This window comes from Ovis canadensis, chromosome 11 (assembly GCF_042477335.2).
Source record: "Ovis canadensis isolate MfBH-ARS-UI-01 breed Bighorn chromosome 11, ARS-UI_OviCan_v2, whole genome shotgun sequence".
Taxonomy (NCBI): Eukaryota; Metazoa; Chordata; class Mammalia; order Artiodactyla; family Bovidae; genus Ovis; species Ovis canadensis.
Window position 1 is genome coordinate 34,832,279 of NC_091255.1, and position 26,550 is coordinate 34,858,828.

At 45.4% G+C, this 26,550-nt stretch overlaps 2 protein-coding genes across 11 annotated transcripts in view; one reads left to right on the plus strand and one right to left on the minus strand.

Moving 5' to 3' along the window:
• Nucleotides 1-26,550, minus strand: part of ZFP3 (ZFP3 zinc finger protein) — a 100,105-nt gene that overhangs the window by 29,510 nt on the left and 44,045 nt on the right. For both annotated transcript variants that reach the window (XR_011259822.1, XR_011259823.1), the window contains exon 2: nucleotides 15,918-16,068. The gene's annotated coding sequence lies outside the window, so the exon portion shown is untranslated. The remainder of the gene's footprint in view (nucleotides 1-15,917; nucleotides 16,069-26,550) is intronic.
• On the plus strand, nucleotides 257-21,237 carry SCIMP (SLP adaptor and CSK interacting membrane protein). Of its 9 annotated transcripts, none has more exons than XM_069603212.1 (6): nucleotides 257-404; nucleotides 12,477-12,600; nucleotides 14,649-14,712; nucleotides 16,210-16,283; nucleotides 18,801-19,050; nucleotides 19,850-21,237. In XM_069603212.1, the coding sequence occupies exons 1-5, from the start codon at nucleotides 363-365 to the stop codon at nucleotides 19,010-19,012; spliced, it is 516 nt and encodes a 171-aa protein (XP_069459313.1). In that variant the 5' UTR covers nucleotides 257-362; the 3' UTR covers nucleotides 19,013-19,050; nucleotides 19,850-21,237. The 9 variants fall into 9 exon arrangements, with proteins under 9 accessions (XP_069459313.1, XP_069459312.1, XP_069459315.1 ...); XM_069603214.1 differs by having other exon boundaries at nucleotides 287-404; nucleotides 12,477-12,579; XM_069603217.1 differs by lacking the exon at nucleotides 257-404 and adding an exon at nucleotides 4,492-4,759.

Sequence of the window (26,550 nt, forward strand, 5' to 3'; positions counted from 1 at the left end):
CCACCCGTGGCCCCCATTGCGGAGGCAGTGGTGGTGTGGGAAAGACAATTCAGTCCAGTGGTCACTTGGACCCACTTCTTGATGCAATGTGTCACACACCCTCAGAAACCCTGGGGCCTGACCCCTCCACCCCAGGATGGTCTACTGGTGGGCCTTGCAGGAACACAGGAGCAGCAAGAAGAATCTGGCTCCTAGAAGAGGAATTGGTTGCCTGGTGATGGTGTCTGGGCCTCTCCCTGGTGGGCTGAGCATAAAGGGGAAGTGTGGTCAGGCTGGCACTCACAGCTCAGGCTGGGTGGAAGGCCTGTGGGCAAGGGACTGCCTCTCCCCAGTTGTGCCGAGCCACGGCCTTCAGAGCACTGATGGCCCCTCAGCTGCTCACATCTGGACCTCCTGCAACTCAGGTAAGCACCTGGGCCCTGTCAAGGCAGATGATCACCAGGGCTGGGCTGGGGGATTATAGCCTGGGGCCTGGGGACCACTGCGTGGGGCTGGAGAAAAACTGGCCTTGAAGAAACCACCCTGCTGGTGGCTGGCTGGATGACCTCAAGGTCATCTCCAGTTCCTGGGGCCTCCTCGTATGTATGGTGGGGTTATGAAGAGGCCTGCTTCTCAGGCTGCTTGGGAGTGAGACGGGTGTACTATGAGGAGGTTGTAATCATTCTCTGGATTCTGATGGTGAGTTTGGGTACCGGACCCATGCAGGGACCCTCCGTGCGTCTGTGCTGGCGGGAGAGTGGGGATTGAGGCACTACCTCTGTGAACTTGGGGCTCCCCCTGAAGCCCTGGAAGGAGCACCAACAGCCCTGGTGTCTTTGTCACTGTGTCTCTAGCATTCAGGGACCTCTCTTTTAGAGGCATCAGAGTCAAGACCTCCATTGAGCCATCTACTTTCGCCTTCTGGAAAAAATTATTGCGGTGGGGGCCTGGGTTCGGCTTTGTCCTTTTCACTCCCACCTTCTCATGCAACAGTTGTCCTTCATGTCACTCCCTTTCCTGGTCCCTCTGCATGTGTGAACCTCTAAGGAAGCATCAGAAGTGGGGATTGTTGAGCCTGAAGAAGACAAGGGCTGCTGCTGCTGCTGCTAAGTCGCTTCAGTCATGTCCAACTCTGTGCGACCCCCACAGGCTCCCCTGTCGCTGGGATTCTCCAGGCAAGAACACTGGAGTGGGTTGCCATTTCCTTCTCCAATGCATGAAAGTAAAAAGTGAAAGTGAAGTCACTCAGTCATGTCCGACTCTTCGAGACCTCATGCACTGCAGCCTACCAGGCTCCTCCGTCCATGGGATTTTCCAGGCAAGAGTACTGGAGCTTTTTTCGAATAATTTTTTTTTTTTTTAGCATCTCTTTCTTTTTCTCTTTCTGAAAATTTGAAAACTGCAAGGCAATAGGGGAAACAATGACCCTTTATCCCACCACCTCACAACAATCACAGTAAAGAGGGTGCTACTGTCTTGCCTTCTGGTCATTGTTTCTTAGGCATAGCTGTTTCGGAAAGTTACCTATGTTTTATTTTGATGTAAGTACATTCTAGACAGAAATACAGACATCGCTGCCATCTTCAGGGCACCAGCATCCCTGATCTCTTCCATCTGCTCAACATGAGGCCGGCATTCCTGCCAGAGAGCCCCTGGGTGACAGGTCGAAGTTTCCCTCACATTCTCAGAGCCAAACAAACAGGGGAAAGTAAGCAACATCGAGGGGCTTCCCTGGTGGCTAAGCGATAAAGAATCTGCCTGCAATGCAGGCGACCTGGGTTTGATCCCTGGGTCAGAAAGATCCCTTGGAGGAGGGAATGGCAACCCACTCCAGTATTCTCACCTAGAGAATTCCATGGACAGAGGAGCTTGGTGGACTACAGTCCCTGGGGTCCCAAAGAGTCAGACGTGACAGAGTGACTAACCCTTACAAGCAAAGGCAAGTAGAAACTTGGTTGGACCCAAGGAAGGACTGCTCGGTTGTAGAAATCCTGGGATAAACTCACTAAGAATCCTGAATGACCTGCAGCTCTGGAGAGCTCTGCTAACCCATCACCCCAAACATCTCAAAAATATTAGAAAATTGACCTGTTTGAGAGCAGGAAGCAGGAGCTCTTGTAAAACATGATGCCTACATTTTCAAAAATGTGTTTGCTTTATGCCTCATAGCGAGGCTGGGTGGGAGGGAAAGAAAGAAGGACCCTACTCTTACTCACCGAACAATCTAAATTCACCTTTCTGTGCTTTCTCCCAGTCGTTCTCCTGGCACACCTTCAAGTAATGTTACAAGATGCGGCTATAGTCTAGATATAAGTCAGCGTTCTGTTCCTTTCATTTTATGTGGCTTCTCAATAGTTCATGATGCTTTCCTCCTAATGACTCCTTAATTACTGCATCCTATCCTATCAAGTCTCCAGTCTTCTTGCCTGGAAAATCCCATGGACAGAGAAGCCTAGCGGGCCCCAGTCTGTGGGGTCACAAAGGGCCGGACACGACTGATTAACACGCACATCCTATCAAGTGGCCCTTGTGTAATTTTCTCCCCCAAAAGACCCCCATTTGGCTGCGGGGCAGCTCCCTGTTCATCTCTATGAAGGTGCACATGGTTAGGGTTTTACTTTGTTCAGAGTATTTCTCAGGCTATATTTCTAGAAATGATGCTATAGAATTAAAGGGTGTGATTGTTTTTTAAATGTACTATTTTCTTTCCAAAATTTTATTTAAAATTAATGTGTACTATCACTGGCCCCGTAGGAGGGTCCGTTTCACCACAGCTTTGCCATGATAGAATTTTATGGTTATCTTTCATTTTTGCTAGCCAGTAGATGTAGTTCCTAACTATGGCCACAGGGGCAATAAACTATGATGGCTGAGTGTATATGAACAGAGTCAAGCCCTGTAATGAAATAAATCAGACAACAAGATTAATCTGAGAGCTGGTGTGATAAGCTGTAACACTGAGGGGAGCACTTGTGAAAAAGGATATGTTTGGCTTGATTTCTCCTCTTTAGCTCTCTAGGACTTATATTTAACCTTTCACAGAAGTGGAAGGACAGAGAGAGAGAGAAGAGAAACAATTCCTTTTTAATACTCTGCTCCCACCCTTCCCCAGGCATGCTTGAGTGTTACTTTTTTAATTTATTTTGGCCACACCATTACATCACATGGCATCTTAGTTCCCTGACCAGGGGTCGAACCCATGCCCCCTGCTTTGGAAGCACGGAGTCTTAACCTCTGGACCTCCATCCAGGGAAATACCACACTTGGACTTTAGGTGCCCGTCAACTATCCAGACAGCCATTTCTGGTGCTAACAACAGCAGGGCAGGGTCCAGTGGGAACTTGGCCTCACTAAGCCTGAGCAGTGACCGTCTGGGAACTAGAGATGAATTCGGGCAAGCACAGCCCATGCTGGCTGGCAGGTGTTGCCTCAGTATTATCTGGATTCTCCCAGACACTTGAGATCCAGGCTGAGAGCAGCTCGGACCCTCATTCCACGCCCTGCAAAGTGCAAAGCTGTCCCTCAGATTTCTATGGGTTCCGCAGGAGGCCAGCCCTGCTCTGAGCCCCTGTGGGTGAACCTATGTTCCATATTGCACCAACCCACGGGTGAAACAGTGTTACAATTTGGGTGGGAGTAAATTAAAAGGGGTGGGAAGCTGTAATTAATTTATTAATATGTTTTACTTAGCCCACTCTATCCAAAATACTATCATTTCAACATGTAACCAAGATAAACATTTATTAATGAGATTTGTTATGTTTTTTTCTGTACCAAGTCTTTGAAATCCAGCGTGTATTTCAAACTTGCAGCACATACTCAACTAGCCATCTAGCCAGTGCTCAGTGGAAGAGCCTCACGGGGCCAGTGGCTGCTGTCTTAAACAGGGCAGGCCTCTGGTAGAGGGATTTGTGTCCATAAAAGCAGAGAGTAAGGAACTGGATTCATATTCATCTCCCCAACTTCCTGCTAAGCTATTTTCAAGTCCACCTCTTCCAACAAAGCCTTTTTCTGACTCTAACTTTCTGAAACTGATTCACCCCACCAACACACACATTCTACCCACACCTCTTGGGACTCATGGCTATTTCAGGTCGCTTAATTTTTCATGAGAAAAATGCAAGTCTTTCAATACACAGGGCATGACCATTAATACACTTTGAAATAAACTGAGAGGCTGACACTCAGGACTTCTTCTCATGAAATAGGCTAGAATAGATGAGAAACTGTCAATTGGAGTGCACCCCGTGTCCTGAAGACACTTTGTGAAACGTTTTATTTATGTGAATATATGTGTAGCTGTCACATTGTAAATTGTACATCTTACTCTGAGGAATTTGGTTAAAATTTTTTAAAAAAGCAAATTCTTGAATAAAGCCACAGTCTCCAGAATTCCTGGTGATGGAGAGTGAATGTGTTTTCGGCTACTGACTCCCCGGAAACAACTTTTGGGGAAGTGAGAGTCAGGGCTGGGCTGGTAGCTGCTTTTAGTGGCTCTCCCACCCTGACCCTACTCAGAACTGAGTGCCTTAGGCTACGGAGGACAGAGCAGCCACGAGAGAGAAGCTGCCACTCCACCCTCCACACCTGTCTGCCTGGCTTCTGCTTCCCAGCCAGCCGCTTGAAGCCCACGACCAAAGGCAGGGGGAGAGCAGGGAGCCTGCCCAAGCTCTAGTGTCCAGGCGAGGTGCTTTAGAACTAGAATGCCCGCACTTGAATTTCAGACCCTGGATCCAAACTGCCTACTGCATCATTAGAGGGGAAGCCTGCCCACAGCAAGGTAAGAGGGGAGGCGGGGCCATCAGTCATGCACTCATGCATTCGCAGATGCGTATGGCACTCCCCCTGCATTCCAGAAAGAGTGGTAGAGGGAGCAGCAAGATTCTTGCTCTCCAAGAGCTTACAGCCAGTGTGGGAGATGAACAGCAAACAAACCATCAGACAGCGGTCGCAGTAAGTGTACGCAGGCTCAGTTGGAGGGGAAAAAAATGCGTTTTGAATACTGACCATAGCATGTTGCGGAGTGGGAAGCAGGGCTGTCTGCCTCTCGCCCTCCCGCCCCCAGCACCTCGCCTGTCGACTCTCCCTAACTCAGAACAGGAGCTTTCCGGCCAGCTTCCTGCCCCCTCATCCCAGTCTGGTTCTGCTGAACAGCACAGCCCTCCTTCCATCTTTGTTCCCTTTTAAAAGCTGATTCTTCCATCTGAGCCCCTGAAGGTAGCTTTTACTCTCTTTTCTCTGCCTGTATTTCATTTTGTCCTTTTTCCTGACACTTTCACAGTTTATAAACACACTGCCTCCCTGTATTTGAAACAATCTTTCCTCGATCTCACTTTTCCCCCTTCTTGAAATTCAGGCTTCCCTTGCCTTTCTGGGCTTTCATCAAGCTGACTAGTGCTCTCTTTAAGCTGTTATCACAGGAGTGATTGAGATGCAAAGTCTGTCTGAGGACACAGTGATTGAGAAGAAGCGGGTCGATAGAGTGCAGGACACTGAGCTCTGGGGTGAGGAGCATCTGTGAAGCTGGGAGGGGAGGACAAGCAGGGAGGACGATGGGCAGATAGCAGGTCTTCCCAGGTCGCCTTAGCCCTGCAGGAACTTCACTCTGATGCCATGTTTGGTTGTGACTATCCTCTAAGGACTTTGGATAAAATTCTAGGATGCCCCTGCTCCTGCCAATGCCCTGGGGAAGGAATCCTGAGGCTCCATGAAGCCATTCACACCCTAGTAAAAATCAGTTCCTCTTCCTCAGTGTCAGGCAAATGGGTATAAACGTAGGGGAAGTAGGGAGAGGAGGGAGCATAGAACTTTGCTCTGAAGAGAGTGACTTGTTGACGGAGTTCCATCAGCCATGTGACAAGCAAACAGGAGAGGTCTCTGGGTTCACGGGGTTTGTTTTAGTGCCTTCAGTCTACTTTGCTGCGTCTACTGCCTGTGAATGTTGCAAGGAACAAGCCTCCAGCCTCCTCACCTCCGCAGCTCAGGGCTCTACAGGCTGGCTGGATGTAGTGTTCCTCCCCAAGGCCTGAGAACCCACTGGAGCCTGTGTTGACAATGCTGAGTCCCACACCAGAATTACAAATCAGAACTGGGAGTAGAGTTGGGACACAGACTGTGGTATCTATCTGCATTTTAGTACATTTCCCAAAGCTCTGGCTTAGTGGTCACAAGTAGGAGTCCTGGGCTTAGCTTTTGATTTTTTTCCACTTATGACCTTGGGCAAGTTCATTGAGCTCATCTAAACTTCTATTCTCTTTTCTCTAAAATGGGGTTATAATTATGACTTGCCAAACAGCGTGGTTCAACTCACAGTAAGGTAGCATATAATGTATGTTACTTTTCTAAGATGCATTTTCATATTGAGGTTCTTATTATTTGGAACAAGTCACAACTCAAGGCAGAGGTCTTGCCAATATTGGAATTTCTTGATAGATGGTTCTGCTTTCAGTTCTGTTATGAAAAGAAGTATTTATCAACTTGCTGTAAATCTGACAGAGTAAAAAGAGCATGAACTTTGGCATCAGACCAGGCTGTGCTGCAATCTCAGACTAGGGAGCTATTAGCCGTGCTGCCTTTAACAGATTGCCTAAACCCTCTGAGTTCTCTCTTTTTATCTATAGAATGGGGGTAATAATAACTCCTCCCAACACCAGTATAAGGATTAAATGATAACATGTATGTCACTGGTTCTCAACATTGGCTTCCCACTAGAATCATCTGGAGAACTTTACTAAAACAAAGTCCCAATGGCCAGGCCCCAGGTTGGGAATTTCCACTCTTCCTCGAGTTCTTGCCCTGGGGTCTGACACACCAAGATCCTCAATAGCTAATGACTAAAGGCAGCTCCCTTGTTCTTCTGACTCTTCTTTCTTCCATTCGTGGTATCCACCAAATGCTCCCCCAGTTGATGGGGACTGAGGTCAGGCCCTGCCCTCCTCCTGGCAGCCAGGACCCCTAACCTGTATCTGTAGACTCAGCACCTCACCCTCCCCAGGCCCAGGACCTGCTGACCTATGGCTCAGCTTTGGGGCCATACTGAATCCTTCCCTCCTCTGGTCCATCCTGCACTATGGGCCCCCACTATGGATCACGGGGCCCTCTCTTATCTCTGAGTCCAAGTCCAGCCTTGAGAAACTTCCAATGAGCTCAGACTCTTGAAAACAAAAATGTCCCCTCCCATGTGGCAGTCCCCTCCCAGACACAGAGACCCACGTCTGTCCCAAGCCTCATGGTGGTTGCTCGCTGCTTCTTCCCTGGGCCAGCAACATCGAGCACTCTGTGGTGGACTTCTGGTCAGAGATGGCAGGATCGTTGCTGACTTTTTCCCCTTTCATTCCAGAGACATCAATAGAAGGCAAAAAAAATAAAAAATAAAAAAATAAAAAATATTTTATAATGTCTAAACCCATGAGACCACTTTCACTAGAGTCTCATCTTCCTGCAGTATGAGCATGAGGTGGTCTGTGTGGTGGTCTCACCCACCCTGAGATGCCCACATCCCAACCCCTGGAGCCTGTGGTTATGTCAGGTTACAAGGCAAGGAGGAACTGTGGTCACAAGCGGAACTGAGGTTGCAAATCAGCTGACCTGGAGACGCGGTGATGAACCTGGAATATCCGGGTGAGCCCAATGTAACCACAGCATGCGTGTGTGCATGCATGCTCAATCATGTCCACCTCTTTGTGACCCCTCAGACTGTAGCCCGGCAGGCTCCTCTGCCCATGGGATTTTCCACACAAGAATGCTGGAGCGAGTTGCCATTTCCTCCTCCAGGGGATCTTCCTGACATGGGATCAAACCCACGTCTCCTGGATTGGCAGGCAGGTTCTTTCCAGCTGTGTCACCAGGGAAGCCCATTGTAATCACAAGAGTCCTTATAAGTGGGAGAGGGAGGCACAAGAGGAGGTGAGATGCAACTGGGAAAGGACTGTCAGAGAGATGCAAGGAGATGGAGGAAGGGGCTGTGAGCCAAGGAACACAAGCAACCTCCAGAAGCTGAAAGGAGCAAGGAAGTGGCTTCTCCAATGGGGCCTTCGGAAGGGGCCAACCCTGCCTAATGGCAACATGCTGGCTGTTGTGTTACCCAGCAATTCGGCTGGATAACACTTCTGGGTTGATTTTAGACATGGTATCCATGGTGATTTGTTGGAGCGGCCACAGCGAACAGATGCAGTTTGTTTCTAACGACGCTACTGCCTGGGTTCCTGCCTTGTTCCAACAGGGGGAGGCCTCCCCCAGTGACATTTCGGTCCAACCTCAAAACTTTTATTACTTTTGATTACTAAGCAGACTCATTTCAGTTTTAAAAATTTAGTCACGCTCATTTAAAAACTTCCGTCTCATCTTTGACCCAAAGCTCCCCGCTTTGCCCAGTGAGGGGAGTAGAGAGCAGGGTGAGAGGTGAAGGCTGCCTCAGCTCCCTAAGCACCCTTCCCTGCCCTTAGCCCCCTGGTATGGGATTGAGGAGGAAAGACAGGACAGACAGTTTTCCGCAGGAAGTCTCCCCTCGCTGGGTCACTGCTGCTGATTGACTCTGTGGTGTTGGGTGGAGACTCACCCCTGGCCCTTGAGTCCCTTGGGGTCCCTTGAGAGACTTGGCTGCACCTTTGGGCTGGCTGCCAGCCTCCTCTCATGTAAACACCTCTTTGCCTGATGTTTCAGTAGCTCTTAGGAAGCCTGCACCCCACGACCTTATCTACTCCAGGCCTGACAACACAAGTGGGATTCAATTTCCATACTTTCCAGAGCCTGAACTGGACTGTACAGCCGTGACACACTGCCCACCAGCTGTACTCCCTGCCATCTCTCCCCAGGGCTCCTGTCCCCTCTCTTGGGGGGTGGGGCACCCACTGGGATGTGGTTATTAATACCCCCCTTCCTCAGCTGCATGCTCCCAAAAAGACCTGCTCATCTTAGTTCTGTTGTAAAGGCACCCGTCGGCAGTTCATGGGGGAAGAGCTATTTCTCTGATCTTAGGTTATGGGGAACTTGGGACTTTCATTCTCAAGCCCTGATCATTCATTCTGGGAAAAGCCTTGGTCCCCCACAGCACCATATGACTACCACAGTGATGTTCCTTTCGAAGTAAAGTGAGATATCCTGACCTCCGTCTGGCCTCTCCTTGATGATTCAGAGGCATCCTGACACTGGAAGGCCCTGAGACACAGAGAGGAAGTGTTCTGCCCTCCCTCCTACCTGGGTGACCTGGCGGAGGTCACTACACCTCTGTCTCAGGCCCTGTCTAGAAAAGGGTGTGGTGGTGAGGGTGAAATAAGGTGAGTGATGAGAAAGCTCTTGGTACACTAAACACACTCAAAACATCTGAGCGTGGAAACCAAAGCCATTCGATTTGTGCAAACAGGACTGCAGAATATTTACCACTTTGCATAGTTCTGAAAAGTGACCCATAGTTTCACTTTCTGGCATCATCCTATTTCCTCTTTCTTTCCCAAGAATCTGATGAGAATAAAATTTCTTTGAACTAGAAATCTGAACAAAGGGACGCTACACTAAATGGTTGATTGACTCTTATCAGTGTTATAAAAGTAAATGCAAAAGTTAAAAAAGATAAAAAAGCAAAGAATTTGGAGGGTTTACAGAGAACAGTCACAGCTGCCAGGCCTCTTGCTTCCCTCCCCACACCCAGTCATGCTCTTCAGATGCAACAGCTTTTAACTCTGTCTGGTATGTGTTTCTATAGCTCTAAAGAGTATATTTTGCTCAAAATTCTCCAAGCCAGGCTTCAGCAATACGTGAACCGTGAACTTCCAGATGTTCACGCTGGTTTTAAAAAAGGCAGAGGAACCAGAGATCAAATTGCCAACATCTGCTGGATCATGGAAAAAGCAAGAGAGTTCCAGAAAAACATCTATTTCTGCTATACTGACCATGCCAAAGCCTTTGATTGTGTGGAAAATTCTGAGAGATGGGAATACCAGACCACCTGACCTGCCTCTTGAGAAACCTGTATGCAGGTCAGGAAGCAACAGTTAGAAATGGACATGGAACAACAGACTGGTTCCAAATAGGAAAAGGAATATGTCAAGGCTGTATATTGTCACCCTGCTTATTTAACTTCTATGCAGAGTACATCATGAGAAACGCTGGACTGGAAGAAGCACAAGCTGGAATCAAGACTGCTGGGAGAAATATCACTAACCTCAGATGTGCAGATGACCCCACCCTTATGGCAGAAAGTGAAGAGGAACTAAAAAGCCTCTTGACGAAAGTGAAAGAGGAGAGTGAGAAAGTTGGCTTAAAGCTCAACATTCAGAAAATGAAGATCATGGCCTCTGGTCCCATTACTTCATGGGAAATAGATGGGGAAACAGTGTCAGACTTTATTTTTGGGCGCTCCAAAATCACTGCAGATGGTGATTGCAGCCATGAAATTAAAAGATGTTTACTCCTTGGAAGGAAAGTTATGACCAATCTAGATAGCATATTGAAAAGCAGAGATATTACTTTGCCAACAAAGGTTCATCTACTCAAGGCTATGGTTTTTCCAGTGGTCATGTATGGGTGTGAAAGTTGGACTGTGAAGAAAGTTGAGCGCCAAAGAATTGATGGTTTTGAACTGTGGTGTTGGAGAAGACTCTTGAGAGTCCCTTGGACTGCAAGGAGATCCAACCAGTCCATTCTAAAGGAGATCAGTCCTGGGTGTTCTTTGGAAGGAATGATGCTAAAGCTGAAACTCCAGTACTTTGGCCACCTGATGTGAAGAGTTGACTCATTGGTAAAGACTCTGATGCTGGGAAGGATTGGGGGCAGGAGGAGAAGGGGACAACAGAGGATGAGATGGCTGGATGGCATCACCAACTTGATGGACATGAATTTGGGTGAATTCCGTGAGTTGGTGATGGACAGGGAGGCCTGGCGTGCTGCAGTTCATGGGGTTGAAAAGAGTCGGACACGACTGAGCTGAACTGAACGGAAAGAGTATGTTTATGTTTCTCCTTGGAGAAATCCATCAGGAGTAAAGAAAAAGTCAAAGAGATAAAAAATATGAGAGGAAAATTACATTAAGAACTAGGAGACATTTAAGTAAGAGAAAAGAGACTGAGTGGCCATCATCAGATAGATGGATGAAGAATATGTGGAGGTATACATATATATTCACACACATATATATACAATGGAATATTACTCGACCATAAAGAAAGAAATATTACCACTTACAGCAACATAGACGGACTTAGAGAAGAACACAGTAAGTGGAATAAGTCAGACACAGAAAGACAAATACTGTATGGCATCACTTAGATGTGAAATTTTAAAAAATAATACAAATGAACTTGTCCACAAAACAGAAACAAACTCACAGAACTAGGAAACAAACTTATAACTACCAAAGGGGAAGAGGAGAGGGATAAACTAGGAGTATCGGATTAACAGATACACGCTACTATATATAAAGGATTTACTGTACAGCACAGAGAACTATATTCAATATCTTGTAATAACTTATAACGGAAACGAACCTTTTCTCATGCAGACTAGTTCAGTTTGCTTTGCATCTTTCTCCCTCTGATCATGCCTCACTCAAAGAGATCCATCAAGGTATTTTTCTAACCTCCACCTCAAAACACAAGGGAAACGAATCACCAGTCCAGGTTCCATGCATGATACAGGATGCTCAGGGCTGGTCCACTGGGATGACCCAGAGTGATGGTATGGGGAAGGAGGTGGGAGGGGGGTTCGGGATGGGAAACACGTGTATACCCGTGGCAGATTCATGTTGATATATGGCAAAACCAATACAATATTGTAAAGTAATTAGCCTCCAATTAAAATAAATAAATTTATACTAAAAAAAACAATAAAAATTTTTTTTTAAAAGTGAAAATGTTAGTCGCTTAGTTGTATCCGACTCTTTGCAACCCCATGGTCTATAGCCTGCCAGGCTCCTCTATCTATGGAATTCTCCAGGCAAGAATACTGGAGTGGGTTGCCAGTCCTTTCTCCAGAGGACCATTCCAACCCAGGAATTGAATCCAGGTCTACATTATAGGCAGATTCTTTACATCTAAGCCACCAGGGAAGCACTCCCCCACACTCCAAAAAAGCTCTCAAAATTCTATCTGCCCTGTTATGAATTTAGTCTAGTTGTCCCTTTGATATAAAAACAACTGCTGTCAGTTATTGCTTTAAATGGCATTTCCCCTTCCTGCTGCATGTTTGACAGTGTAAAGAAAAGCAGTGATTATGTCTACAGTTTCTAGAGTAACTGATAAGTACATGTCTTACCTCTAATTTTCGTGAATTCCCTGTATGGTAGTAGACAGCATCACTCACATATTGCAGGTGAGGACACTGAGGCTTGGAGAAAGTTAATCACTTGCCTGAGGTCTCCCAGCTGCAAATCAGCAGCATTTGATTGTGAGCAAATGCCTGCCTGGTCCCTAAGCAGATGTAGCTGCACAACATGGTAGATAACTGCCTCCACCCCTCAAGAAGCCCTTCACTCATGTCTGATCCTCTCCCTCCATTCTTCTCAGGATCCCGAGGCCATGGATTGGTTGAAGGACCATTTCTGGATCATCTTGGCTGTGGCCATCATCTTTACCTCTGTGAGCCTGGGCACCATCCTGTTCTTTGTCTGTAGGTGTCTGTTTAGACAAGGTAATGACCCTCCCCCTTGGGCAGGTGGAGGGAGGGGAGGGAAGAGGTGGTTGTCGGGGCACTGGGGCTTCTTTAGGGCAAAAAGATTAGTTCTGGGCTTCCATGGGCTGAACTCTGGATTTAGCATCAGGCACTCTGGGTCTGAGTCCTAGCTCTGCTACTAATATGTGTCTCTGGGCCTCAATTTCCCCCTCTGTACAGTGAAGGGAGGGAGGTTACTTAATCTCCAAGAACTCTTCCGGCCCTCAGGGTTTGGGTAAAAGCAGAATCAGTTTCAAGGCATGCTGTTCTTCAGTGCTGTCTCTCTCCAATGTGGCTGCTGATCACAGCATCTTACTTCTGGAACTTGAGCGTACAAGTGCATGGAAGGTCAAAAACTGTCTTGATTCCAAATGCATTGACTTATGTACATGAAATACGTACAGCGTTTTGTATGGCAATCATTCTCCACAAAGTAGTTTTTAAAAATGTCTTAGAACACCTCTGGCTGTCTAATGGTTAAGATACCACACTTCCAAAGCAGGGAGCATGGGTTCGATTCCTGGTCAGGGAACTAAGATCCCACATGACATGCAAGATGCCAAAAAAATAAAATAAAATAAAATAAAAAACGAATGTTTTCGAGCTATCTGAAAAAAAGCCCTAATTTGAGTTTTCCATCTCTCACCTTACCCCATAGTGTACCTTCACATTTTGAAGTGTGGTATAAAAAAAAAAGTCTTCAGGCATGAAAAATGGACTCACTTCATGGTTGACCACCATGACTACCTATTCTAAGATCATATTCTGAATTTGGGGGTATTATATGTGCTTTGGATAGAGGTTCTTAACACACTTGGATATAAATAAGCAGCTTCCTGGAGGATTAATGTATTTTAATATTCATCTCCAAAAACATGAAATTCTGGTTCAATAGTGAGTTTTCTTAAGATCCTACCCCTTAACTAATAACCTAGGCCTGGAGCACACCTGGGGATGGTAAATGCTCTGAGAGGTATGGCCGTCTTGCCCTGGGATACCTAGGGGGCATCCCTCCATGATCAGGGCCCTGTCCTCCTGATGCATCTGGATATGGCCTCAGGGTCCTGCTGAACCAGTGCTGGAAGGTCAGGGCTGCTCAGGAATGAAAGCTTCTGTCATTCTTTTTACTCTCTCTTTAGAGATAAGAAAAGCAAGGTTCAAAGAGAGGCAAATCCTTGATTCGGATCTCCTGGGGCTTGGTGGCAGAGTTGGAGCCAGAACTCGGGTACACTGGGCTCCCTATTCAAAGTCCTTTCCCCTCCACCCGCTGATGGTAATTAGTTTTTTAAATACAGAAAGTGTATTCTAGCCACTATAGTCCTCTATCCACTTGCTTTTTTTAAACATTTCATTTAAAAAATTTTGATTTGTTTTAATTTTGGTTGCACAGGCTCTTGGTTGTGGTGCACAAGTTTTTGCTAGCTGTGGTGTGCCAGTTTAGTTGCCTCGAAGCATGTGAGATCTTAGTTCCCTGACCAGGGATCGAACCACGTCCCCTGTATTGGAAGGCAGATTCTTAACCACTGGACCACCAGGGAAGTTCTAAAACATTTTGCTTTTAGATATGGACAAAATATGACCCTGAACAAAAACTTTACTTATTCTCTTTTATCTTGACCCACTCCTATTAACAAGTAGGGTATAGTTAATAATAACTTACATGTCCAGCATATCACAGTTTACAAACTGTTGTTCCCATTTTTCATCTCATTTCCTCCCATTAATGCTTTTGGCTATTCACTCAACTAGTATTTCTAAGTGACAACTATATGCTAGGTAGACACAGTACCAGGCGGTGAGGAAGCAGCCACAGCCCACACTGGATTAGTCCCAGACTCTGAGGTCAGACGGTCTGGATGACATTCTGACTCTATCACTTATGAGCTCTGTGCCCCTAAGTCTGTTTTCTCTGGATGGTTCTTCTTCTGACTATCCTGAACCCGCCCATTCTCTGGTCTCTTCTAAACTCTAACTATCACAATTTTGGACAATTCTTCCTAAATGAATATGCTTATTTTTTCCCTCAGGCAATAAATGGGAAATTTCCAAGTCCTTGAAACAAAAGCAGAGAGATGAAGAAACGATGTATGAGTAAGTGGGGGGAATCCTGCTTTTTAATTTTGAGAACCGCCTGTCCACTTCCATTCTTGTGCCTGCACTACTGAGCTGGTGTGTGCATGGTCAGTCACTTAGTCGTGTCCGACTCTTTGCGACCCTGTGGACTGTAGCCCACCAGGCTCCGCTGCCCATGCAATCATTCCAGGCAAGAATACTGGAATGGATTGCCATTCCCTTCTCCAGGAGATCTTCCTGACCCAGGGATCCAGCCCACATCTCCTGCTTAGCTGGCAGATTCTTTACCACTGAGTTACCTGGGAAGCCCCTGAAACTTCTCACCAAAGTATAATATAAATACAGAAAAATGCATATGGTAAGAGTACAACTCAATGAATTTCCACAAACTAAACAGATCCGGTAGCTGGCACCCAGATTAAGAAACAAAATTACCAGCACCTCAATCCCATAGATGCCCTTTCAGCCTTTAAATCCTAAGGATAATCACTGTCTGAAATAGTATAGGCTCATTGTTCCTTGTCTTTATTCTTCATATACATGGAATTATACAGTATGTGTAATTCAGTGTTTACCCTCTTCTGCTCAGCATTTTTTTGTGAGATTCATTGTATGTAGTTCTAGACTGTTCATTCTTATTACCAGAGAGTGTTCCACTGTGGAACTGAACCATGATGAATTTATCCATTCTGCTACTTATAGGCATTTGAGTAGCATCCAGTTTGCCACTATTATGAATAGTGCTGTTATAAACATTTTCATAACGTATCTTTTGATCAGCAGGATATATACCCACCGTTGCTGTCACATGGTGGGTGCATGTTTAGCATTAGGAGTACACCTGTTTTTTGTTTGTTTGTTTGGCTATGCTGGCTCTTCATTGCTTCAAGGGCTTTTCTCTAGTTGTGGTGAGCGGGGGCTACTCTTCATTGAGGTGTGAGGGCTTCTCGTTGCTGTGGCTTCTCTTGTTGCAGAGCACAGGCTCTAGAGCTTTAATAGCTGCAGCATATGGGTTCCATAGTTGTGGCTCCCCAGGCTCCGGAGCACAGGCTCAATAGTTGCGGCACACGGGCTTAGTTGCTCTACAGTATGTTGACTTCCCAGATCAGGGGTCTAACCCATGTCTCCTGCATTGGCAGGCAGATTCTTTTTATCACTGAGCCACCTGGGAAGCCCAGGTTTTGCACATCCATTTTGCACATCAAAATACACCTGGTGCTTACCTCCCCGTCCTGATCCAGCTCAGGTAAATACAGGAAGATGAGATCCGTGGTCTAAGTTAGAGTGCTTCTGCTCCACACCTTCAAATCCAAATGGTCCCTGGGCTAAAGAAATGGTTTCCTTAGTGTGTCAGTTACAGATGGGGTGCAAGACCTAGAAAAGAAAGGAGATGCTTTCAGTTTTTAGGGACCAAGATTTGAATGTTCAACTCCGTCCATTTCCCTTGACATTTTCTCTTAAATTGGCAGGCATGATCAAAACCAAACATTGACTCCTATATTTTCTCTCTTCCAGGAATGTTACGGAACAATTCTCAGTTCAATTACCCCCTCTGCCACCCAGGGATATGCTTTCCCCAGAAGTTGCCTGTGAGTATATTTTGCTGATAAGTCTCATTCAGGGTAGAATAATAAATTTGTCTTGGCGTCTTAGTCACCTTGTGCTCAGTTGCTCAGTTCAGTTCAGTTCAGTTCAGTCGCTCAGTCAGGTCTGACTCTTTGAGATCCCATGAAATGCAGCGTGCCAGGCCTCCCTGTCCATACCAACTCACAGAATTCACTCAAACTCACGTCCATCAAGTCGGTGATGCCATCCAGCCATCTCATCCTCTGTCGTCCCCTTCTCCTCCTGCCCCAATCCCTCCCAGCATCAGAGTCTTTTCCAATGAGTCAACTCTTTGCATCAGGTGGCCAAAGTACTGGAGTTTCAGCTTTAGCATCATCCCTTCCAGAGAACACCCAGGACTGATCTCCTTTAGAATGGACAGTCTCTCAGTCGTGTCCAACTCTTTGCAACCCCACAGACTGTAGCCTACTAGGCTCCTCTGTCCATGGGATTCTCCAGGCAAGAATACTGGAATGGATTGCCATTTCCTCCTCCAGGGGATCTTCCTGACCCAGGGATCGAACCCACCTGTCCTGTGCCTCCTGCATTAGCAGGCAGATTCTCTACCACTGAGCCACTTGGGAAGCAGCTTGGGTTGCCCATAAAACAGTAACACAGAAAATGTGGCTTAAATGACAGTAAATTTCTCATAGTTCTAGAGGCTAAAAGTCCAAGATTAAGGTGCCAGGCCAATCTGGTTTCTGGTGAGAATACTTCTAGTTTGCAGATGACTGTGTGCAAAAGGAGGGGAGATAGCTCTCTGGTGTCTCTTAGAAGGGCACTAATCCTATTGGATCAGGGCCCTGCCCTTCTGACATTGTTTAACTTTATTTACTTATTTGGAGACCCCCATCTCTGAATATAACTGCACTGGTGGTTAGAGTTTCACCATATGGATTTTGTGGGGACACAAACTTTCAGTCTATTATACTGGAATTTGCAGATGGCAGCAGCCTGTTTCAAGGAGATGAATTAAGTTTAAGATGGGGGGGAGTACAAAATAAGTACCAATGCTTCCAATATTCAATGTGTAAATTCATATTCAAATTCCAGCTTGCAACATGGATATAAAGGAACACTGGGCTTCTCACACTTCATATCAGAAAATCTCTGCCTGGTTCCCTTGACTAAAATATTCTTCCTTAAGCTCTACATACAGCTGACTTTACCTCACCCTTCTAGTGTCAGCTCAAATGTTACCACCTCAGAGAGTTCACTCCTGACCATCCTACATAAAGAAATCCTTCTAATGCTCCTTTTGAAGCTTATGACAATTATCCTATGTGAGCTTATTTAATCATCCTTCATTTGTCCATTATCTGTCTCCTCCATTATAATACAAACTCCAGAAAACAGGCACCTTTCTTGTCTTGTTCGCCATTGTTTACCCACCATTAAGAACAATGCCTAGAGGGACTTCCCTGGAAGTCTGTGGGTAAGACTCCATGCTCCCTGTGCAGGGGGCCTGGGTTTGATCCCTGGTCGGGGAACTAGATCCCCCACGTGCCATACAACTAAAGAGCTTGCATGCCACAACTAAGACCCTGGACAACCAAATACATATATACAAATATTAAAAAAAAAATAGTGTCTGGAGCTTAGTAGATAATGGATGAAAATATTTTAATTGAATAGATAAATAGTAATATTAGCTAGCATTTGTTGAGCAGGCACTGTGTGTCAGGTCCCATGCTAGGCACTTTATAGGTACTGTCTCATTTAATCCTCTCAACAACTATATGCAGCAGGTACATTATTATGTCCCTCTGACAGATGGAAGACACTGAAGCACATAGAAGTTAAGTGACTTACTCATGGTCACATAGCTAGTGACTGCTGAATCCTGAAGATGAGTTTGGATCTGACTGCAGAACTGAAACGGTGGTTGTTATTCAAGTTCTCTTGGGAAAAGATGTGATTGTGGGGAGGCAGTCTCAGGCCCCATCAAGGGGGAGCTGAGATTTTCCTCCTACTTTAGTCCATGTGCTATGTGCCCATCTTCTGCTAATCCTACCTTTTGAAGACAACACTGTCCCTTTCCTTCTTAGCAGAGGAGTGATGGACGTGAGCAATTATAGATAGCTCTGGAATGCTGTGTTCATTCATTGTGAGGGACTTGCCTGAAAGGAGATATTGTTTGTATCGCTTCCTTATGAGAATCAGAACCTGTAGGCACAGCACTACTCATTTCACTACTAGCTCTGGTCAGTTTCCTGTCTGAACTTCTGTCTTGTGACGCCCACCGCAGTGCAGTCAGGCAAAGCGACAAGGGAGTCAAGATGTCTGGCTGATGTTTGCCGCTTACTCACTGGGGCTGGGGTGAGCCTGAGACTGTGTCATGGCTGGACCTCAGTTTCCTCAGTTTCCTCTGTGAAATGGGGATCTGGTCCACCAAGACGTGGGAGGATCACTGAAACCCATGAAAATTATGCAGAGCCACTTGGTAAAAAATACATAAACGTACGCTAGCTTTGCATCTTATATCTTTTTGTGTATTCTAGCCCCACAGGAAACCCCAAGTCGGCCCACACCAGCTGCATACTCTTCAGTACATAAAATTAGAAATAAGAAGACAATCACCGTCCCAAGCTATATTGAGCCTGAGGAAGACTATGATGATGTTGATGTCCCTGCCAATACAGAAAACCATCATCTTAAATCGAACATTTCTTCCTTTTGGCAAGCAGAAGACGGTTCACAGAGCTTATTTTAAAAACTATCAAGAATGGTTGAATTTCAGTAAGGGCCCAGGTCCGAAAGCCAGTGGTAACATTATGGAGGTCTATAAGATAAACACTTTCTGAGTCAGATGGAGGAGCATCAGTGATCAGATAACTGCAGCCAGAGGAAAGCTGCCTGTGCTCAGCTCTGAGAGTGGAGAGCGGTCAGGCCTTGGGCTTCTGCTGAGCGAGGTTCCATGTGGAGGCCAACTGAACCCTGCAAAGCTCTCCCCCCTTCCCTCCGCCCCGAGAAACCACTCAGTTCCCGGCATTCCTCCCATTTGTGCGGCTCTAAGTGATCTTAAATCTTGGTGTTTGATTGTATGAGCGTCCCAGGCTCCCATCCCCTGCACAAGCCCCTACCTGCTCCACCCACCTCACACATTGAGGGGCTGTGGGTGGTAGTTACAGCTAAGCACTCTTGCACACAAGTCACACATCACGCCTTGTGCATTCTTCAAGGGTGGGGTGTGCTTCTTGTTCTTGTGAACCCTCCCCACCTATAAAACCCCAAGCCCCAGGGCCTCTCTATGACATCGGCCAAACTAACCACAGAGATCCAAGTTTCCAGCCAGAGTTTTTTCACTGCTTCCTGGCTGTACCATAACAATCAACAAAGAACAGAAGTCACCTTCTGGACCACGGGACAGATGTTACCCATAGGGGTGCTGACTTTGCAATATGTGTACTGGAGGAAAGAAGGTTTCCTCAGGAAAAATCATAGGGAACAGGAAAGAAAGGGGCGAGTCAGTGGCAGATTCAAGATGAAAGTTCAGGGGTCTTTAATACCCTCCTCTAATATTTTCATTACTGCTTTCTCCCTTGTGTAGCATTCAAGACAAACAGCATCATATCCTCCCTGCCAGATTCCTGTCCCTGAGTGACTGGGAGGCAGAAACTCCAGTTCAATATGCTATACCTAATGATACATCCGGGGAGTGGGCTGCTGTCCAGTTATACGAGTGTCCTAGTGGGGTCGCCAAGGCCCGAGTCAGCTTTGTAGGCTCCTGAAACTCATCGATTCCTTCAAGTTTATCTGCTGACACCTGAAGACTTGACACTGTCTAGCCAGACTCACAGGATGCTGACTTCTAAGCAATTCCTAAGAAATCCAGCTAACAGGCTTGCAGGGCGAGCAGCAGGAACTGGTGGAAAGGCCCAGGAGTGACACCTGGACTGAGCTCCTCCTTGAGAGATGGAAAGCGTGTACCTGTCATCCCCCTCAACCACTAACCACTGCTGGACCAGTGAGGACCTGTGCTTCCTCCCAGGTTTTCTCTTTCTAGACTCCATAGAAACTTCCAACTCCTTGTAATACCTCCTTGTTTTAGACCAGTGGTTCTAGAACTATGGCCTTAGGGAATTCTGGTATTCTGTGAGCCAGAGAGGACTCACTTCTTAAATCCTAGGAAAAACCCACGTGCCCTAGAGCCCTCACAGGACAACTACTGAAACCCACACGCCTAGAGCTTGTGTTCCACAAGAGAAGCCACCTCAATGAGAAGCCCAAGCGCTGCAATAGAGAGTAGCCCCTGATTGCCACAACTAGAGGAAGCCTGCACAAAGCAATAAAGACCCAGCGCAGCCATAAATTAATTAATTACATTTTTTAATTATAGGAAAAAAATGGCTAAAGGATAGAAGTGTTTACCAAGCATGCTTTCCCTTTTAAAATTTCCACAAACCATCCACATCTACACCAAAAGTTAAAAAGTAAATACCAGACATGTATAAACTACTCCTTGGTTTCTGGGCCACCACCATCTCCTGGTTCTCCTCCTGCCTGACTGGCCTGTCTCCATCTTTGTAAGAACGCCTCCTTCTGAAACATCTCTTCAATGCCAATCTTTCTCAGGGTGCTGTCCCTGCATCTCCCTCCAAACACTCATGAGTGACCTCATGGCATCTCATTGCTCCCTGCAATTGGCCCTAATGAAATACTTCTCACTCTGCATTATAATTGCCTAGTTAATTCTTTATCCTCCTTCCTAACTTGGGATTCTTTGGGGTGGAAGCTGTCTGGCTCACCACTATATTCCCAGTGTCCAGCTCAAACCCTGGCATATATTAGGCACTTAATAAATATTTATTGACTGTTGATCATTAATGGAAAATCTACCAGTGTGACAAAAACAAATCATTTTTCTCTGGGCCTGTGTAACTCGGCTGAGATTTTATACAGGACACCTGTAATAAAACCATGTTTTCTACCAACAAAGTTGTTTCCAGTTTGGATGATATAGTTAGGTACATCAAGATTTCACAGGACATTTTTGTGTATTCTAGCCCCATAGGAAACCCCAAGTTAGCCACCAGCATCATACTCATAGATAAAGTCAGAAATAAGAAGACAGTTTCCATTCAGAGCAGCAGTGATGATGTTAAAATCTCTACAAATATGGAAAACTATCATTCGGAAACAATTCCTGTTCTACCACCTTAGCTGATTTGAGAACTGATGGCTTACCCATGCCCCAAATCAGTGAATTTAGTTTTCTTTAAAATAGTTAACAGTCTGATCTTCTTTGTGATACAGACAAGATTGCTCCCTGGAAATGCTCTGGTTTATTAGCAACAAATTTTACAAATCATGTGTATCAGTTAGTATGCTTTAGGCTGCAAGGAACAGACTATCCAATGAAAGATAACTTAAATAATAAGAAATTTATGACTTCACAAACCAAGGCATCTTGGTAAGCACTCACTCCATAATTCATCAGATTTAAGACTCAGAGATATGAGCTGACTTTTCTTAGATTCTCTTAGCTTTCCCCTCACGACAGCTATTTTGCCACCATGAGGGGAAATCTAAGAGAATTTTCCTATGAAAGGAAAGCTAACAATCACATCCTCTTATGACAATAAACCTAGGAAGGAAAGGGGGCATTTTCTCACATAGAACTTTCCATTAATTAGGAAAACCTTTCCCAGAAGCTCCCAGCAACTTTTCCTAATGTCTCATTGGTCAGGATTGGTTCACATGCCCAGCTATAGGAAAGGCCTATTTTCAGCCTTTCTGGCTGGAAGTGGGCTTTGCCATCAAGGAAAATGAAGGGAATAGCTGCTAAACAGGCAATCTACCATCACTTCATTTTTATATATAACACTGTTCATTGTTTGCTGGTTTTCAGTTAAAACCTCACAGTTGGTAGGTTCAGGGTAAGGTGTCATGTCCAGATTCTACCATTCACCCTTCTTTTCTTACAGGGTTGTGATCAATTAAAAATTGACAAAGAATTGCCATCAGATGAGGATAATAACAATAACAACAATAGCATCACTAACACGGGCCCAGAGTGACTAAGCACTACTTTATGTTATGTTCTAAGGAAACACTGTGCAGTGTAACGACAACCTTGAACAGGCAGGCCTAGTGGGACAGTTATAGTTACCAGAGAAGGCCTTCATCCTCCTTCTTCCACCTCCTTGGCCTTGCTGTTCCTTGAAAACCACTCTGATGGTCTCAATCTTCCCTGCCCTCAGATAAAACCTGAAGGTAATGGACTTTTCTGTTCACTCTATGGTAATAAAAAGTCTGCCAGGTGTGGTTTACACAGGTGTATGCATTTCTTAAAACTCAGTGACTACACACTTCAGATTTTTGCATTTCAACCTAAGTAAAGTTTACCTCAAAAGAAAAATTGGGACTTCCCTGATGGTCCAGTGGTTAAGAATCTGGCTGCCAATGCAGGGGACATGGGTTTGATCCCTAGTTGGGGAAGATTCCACATATTGCAGGGAAAGCAAACCCATGTGCCACAACTAATAAAGCCTGAGTGCCCTAGAACCTGCACTCTGCAATGAGAAGCCACCACAATGAGAAGCCCGTGCACTGCAACTAGGGAGTAGCCCCTGCTCGACACAACTAGAGAAAGCCTGCACGCAGCAATTAAGATCCAGTGCAACCAAAAATAAATAAACAAAATTTTTAAAAAAGGAAAACTGTAAACAAATATTGAACTCTATAATGATATGCACACTGAAGTAGTTAGGGGAGGCACACTAGTGTTTGCAGTTTATGTTGAAATAATTCCAAAGACAAGAAGGTTGTAGAGCCTGCACTTTAGGCCAGAGAGAGAGGGTTGGAGCCATTTCTCCCTTTTTTTTTTTTTTTTTTTTTTTTGCCACGACATGTGGCATGTGCGATCTTAGTTCTCTGACTAGGGATAGAACCCATGCCCCCTGCAATGGAAGCCTGGAAAACCACTGGACTGCCAGGGAATTCCCTCTCATTTCTCCCTTTTGAGATAAAATAACTTCATCCCTATTCTCAGCAAATCTCTTAGAGTCAATTCAGTCAAGTTAGTCCCTCTCGTTTCCTCCTTCTCCACGGAAATTAAGAGAAAGAGGATGACTCCCTCCTGACTAAGGATGACCTTTTCCCGAACTTGCTGGCCAATGGACTGAGGTCAGAGCAATTTCCTGGGGGTCAGTCCAGCACTGCCTCCCTGGTAGGTGTTCTTCACCTCCCCGATATGTACTCCACTCTTTCCAGAAAAACCTCCTGATTTTCCCATTGGATCCACTTATTTTTCTTCTCTCTGTTGGTGAAGTTTGTGCAGCGTCTCATCCCTAACATAGGCTAGAGCATGTGACCCAGTCTGGGCAATCCGAGGCTCTCATTCCCTTGGCTTGAGTGACTGATTGGTTGATGCACTGAGTACCAAGGCAGGTGTCCTCTCTCACTGTATCTGAAGCTGAGGGGATATAAGTTCTCAAGAGAGAGCCCATCATGAAGGATGCTGAGCTAAGAAGAGAGTCCAGATGCTAATGGCATTGTCTGAGCTCCTGTAAGCAGCCATGCTTGAAACCTGGCATACCCTCTGGAGTTTTTAGTTACTTGAGCCAATATTCTTCAAGTCTTTGTCTCTGAGCATTAAGGCTTATCCTCATCATTGCTGCCTAATCTAGGTTTTGCCATCATTCACCTGGTTTAATGCAAAAGCCTCCTGACTATTCTCTCCTCCCCCAGTGCATCTCCCACTTGCTGTCAGAGTAAACTTTCTAAAACACAAATATGATTAGACCATGGCTCTGCTTAAAACCCCTCCGTGGTGCCCTTGTGCCTACAAATAAAATCCACACTCTTTTGTACACCATGTAATGCCCTAATAACCGGTCCCTACCGGCCTCATTTCAGCACTTCCTGTCCTCCGGCCATGCATTCTGACCATAGGAAACTGCTTGCAGCACTCCCAAAGGAGTGAAATGGTGCTAAGGCTTTGCATAGTCTCTTCCTTCTGCTGGGAACACCCCTTCCCCGCTTCTCCACTGGATAAACTGTGACTCACTCCTCAGCACCCAGCTGGGGTGTTGCTTTTTCCAAGAAGTCTTTACTCACTCTCCTCCAGTATTTCTCTTATACTTACCATAATGCATAACTATCTCCATCTCATGGTTACACATCTCTTTCCCACCCGAAATTGGGCTCCTTGAGGGTTTGGATTATTTTAGGGTGACTCTAAATTCATTTTTGCCCAGGAGAATTTTGGCTTTAATGCCTTGGCATAATTATTAACAGCACTCTGTTTAACTCTCAAGAGTGTCCTGGTTTGGATGACAAACCATACATTCAGCCTACTTATTCATGATGTCTGCCCTCAACAGAGTGTTAGAAAACATCTCTTTCAAGTGAAGGCCTGAATGTGCGACCCTCCCTAGGTCTCATTTCCTTCTATCAGAAAAATGGCTGAACTGGACGATTTCTAAGTTCTTTACTGCTTGAGGTGATTCAAATAAAGTCGGTAATCCTAAAAGCCAAAACCAGCAGGTTTAATTTATCTTCCCCTCAAAAGGACCCGCCTTACAGAATTACACATTCAAATATATTCACGCCTGGATCAACAACCCTACAGACCATTACCTGCTGGGGGGCTGGCAACGGACACAATATAGACTGAAGACTGACGTCTTCTCACCTGAAGACACAGTTCCCTCAGGCAGCCCCACTAGTAAATGGATAATTTCCTTTGTTGTTGTTCAGTCGCTCAGTTGTATCTAACTCTTTGCAACCCCATGGACTTCAGCATGGCAGGCTTCCCTGTCCTTCACCATCTCCTGGAGTTTGCTCAAACTTATGTCCATCAAGTCAGTGATGGACTGATTTCATCTAGTTCAGCCATTTTTCTGATAGAAGAAAATGAGATCTAGGGAGGGTCGCACATTCATGCATTCATTTGAAAGAGATTTTTTTTAACACTCTGTTGAGGGCAGACATCAACAGTCCATCAAGCCATCCAACCACCTCATCCTCTGAAATCTCCTTCTCCTGCCTTCAATCTTTTCCAGCATCAGGGTCTTTTCTAATGAGTCAGCTCTTCACATCATGTCTTTCCAATGAATATTCAGGACGGATTTCCTTTAGGATTGACTGGTTTGATCTCCTTGCTGTCCAAGGGACTCTCAAGAGTCTTCTCCAACACCACAGTTCAAAAGCATCAGTTCTTTGATGCTCAGCCTTCTTTATGGTCCAACTCTCACATCCATACATGATTACTGGAAAAACCATAGCTTTGACTAGATAGACCTTTATCGGCAATGTCCCTGCTTTTTAACAAGCTGTCTATGTTGGTCATAGCTTTTCTTCCAAGGAACAAGTGTTTGTTAATTTCATGGCTGCAGTCACCATCTGCAGTGATTTTGAAGCCCAAGAAAGGATAATCTCCTAACAACAGACAAAAAACCAATTTCCATTGGTTCTTGTGATGCACTTTTCATCAACAGTGTTATGATTGCTCAGACATGTCTCCTGAATTGTAGGCATCGGTTTCTAACCTAGCCCAACCACCTTCTCTGCATGCTTTGTCACGGCTGCACAGCAGAATGAAATCCTACCTAGATTAACTCTTGGTTGCTGAAAACCCTCCACCATAAATAGACAGGTAACAGCTGACTGTGGTCACATTGCATTTTACTACTACAGTAGAGTGTGCAAAGTGCTCCCTCGTAGCTAAGTTGGTAAAGAATCTGCCTGCAATGCAGGAGACCCGGGTTTGATCCCAGGGGTGGGAAGATCCCCTGGAGAAGGAAATGGCAACCCACTCCAGAATTATTGCCTGGATAATCCCATGGACAGAGGAGCCTGGCGGGCTACAGTCCATGGGGTCGCAAAGAGTCAGACGTGACTTAGCAACTAAACCACCATGAAAGCGTGCAAATCACTATCTGCAAAACCATTGTAAGAAACAGCCAATTAATATTGCTGCACCTTGGTCCTTCAACTGTAAAAGTTTATACATTTACTCACATCTCATTGCCAAAATTTAATGCAAAGTATTAAATCAACTAGACTTGCACAATTTAAATATTCTACAATCAAACAAGCTTAAAATTGAAGCTGAATTACTTTAAATAAACTTTCACAAAGCGAGCTGTGAACTAACAGGTTTTGAATTATTACTTTTCCAATATTAGATGCCTCAGCATATTTTTTTAAACAAATTGAGGGTCAGTGGAACATGGCTTAGGTTTTAACCAAAATAGCAAAAGGTAGAATTTAAGAAAAATGAAATTCCCCTGATGATTAAAAAAA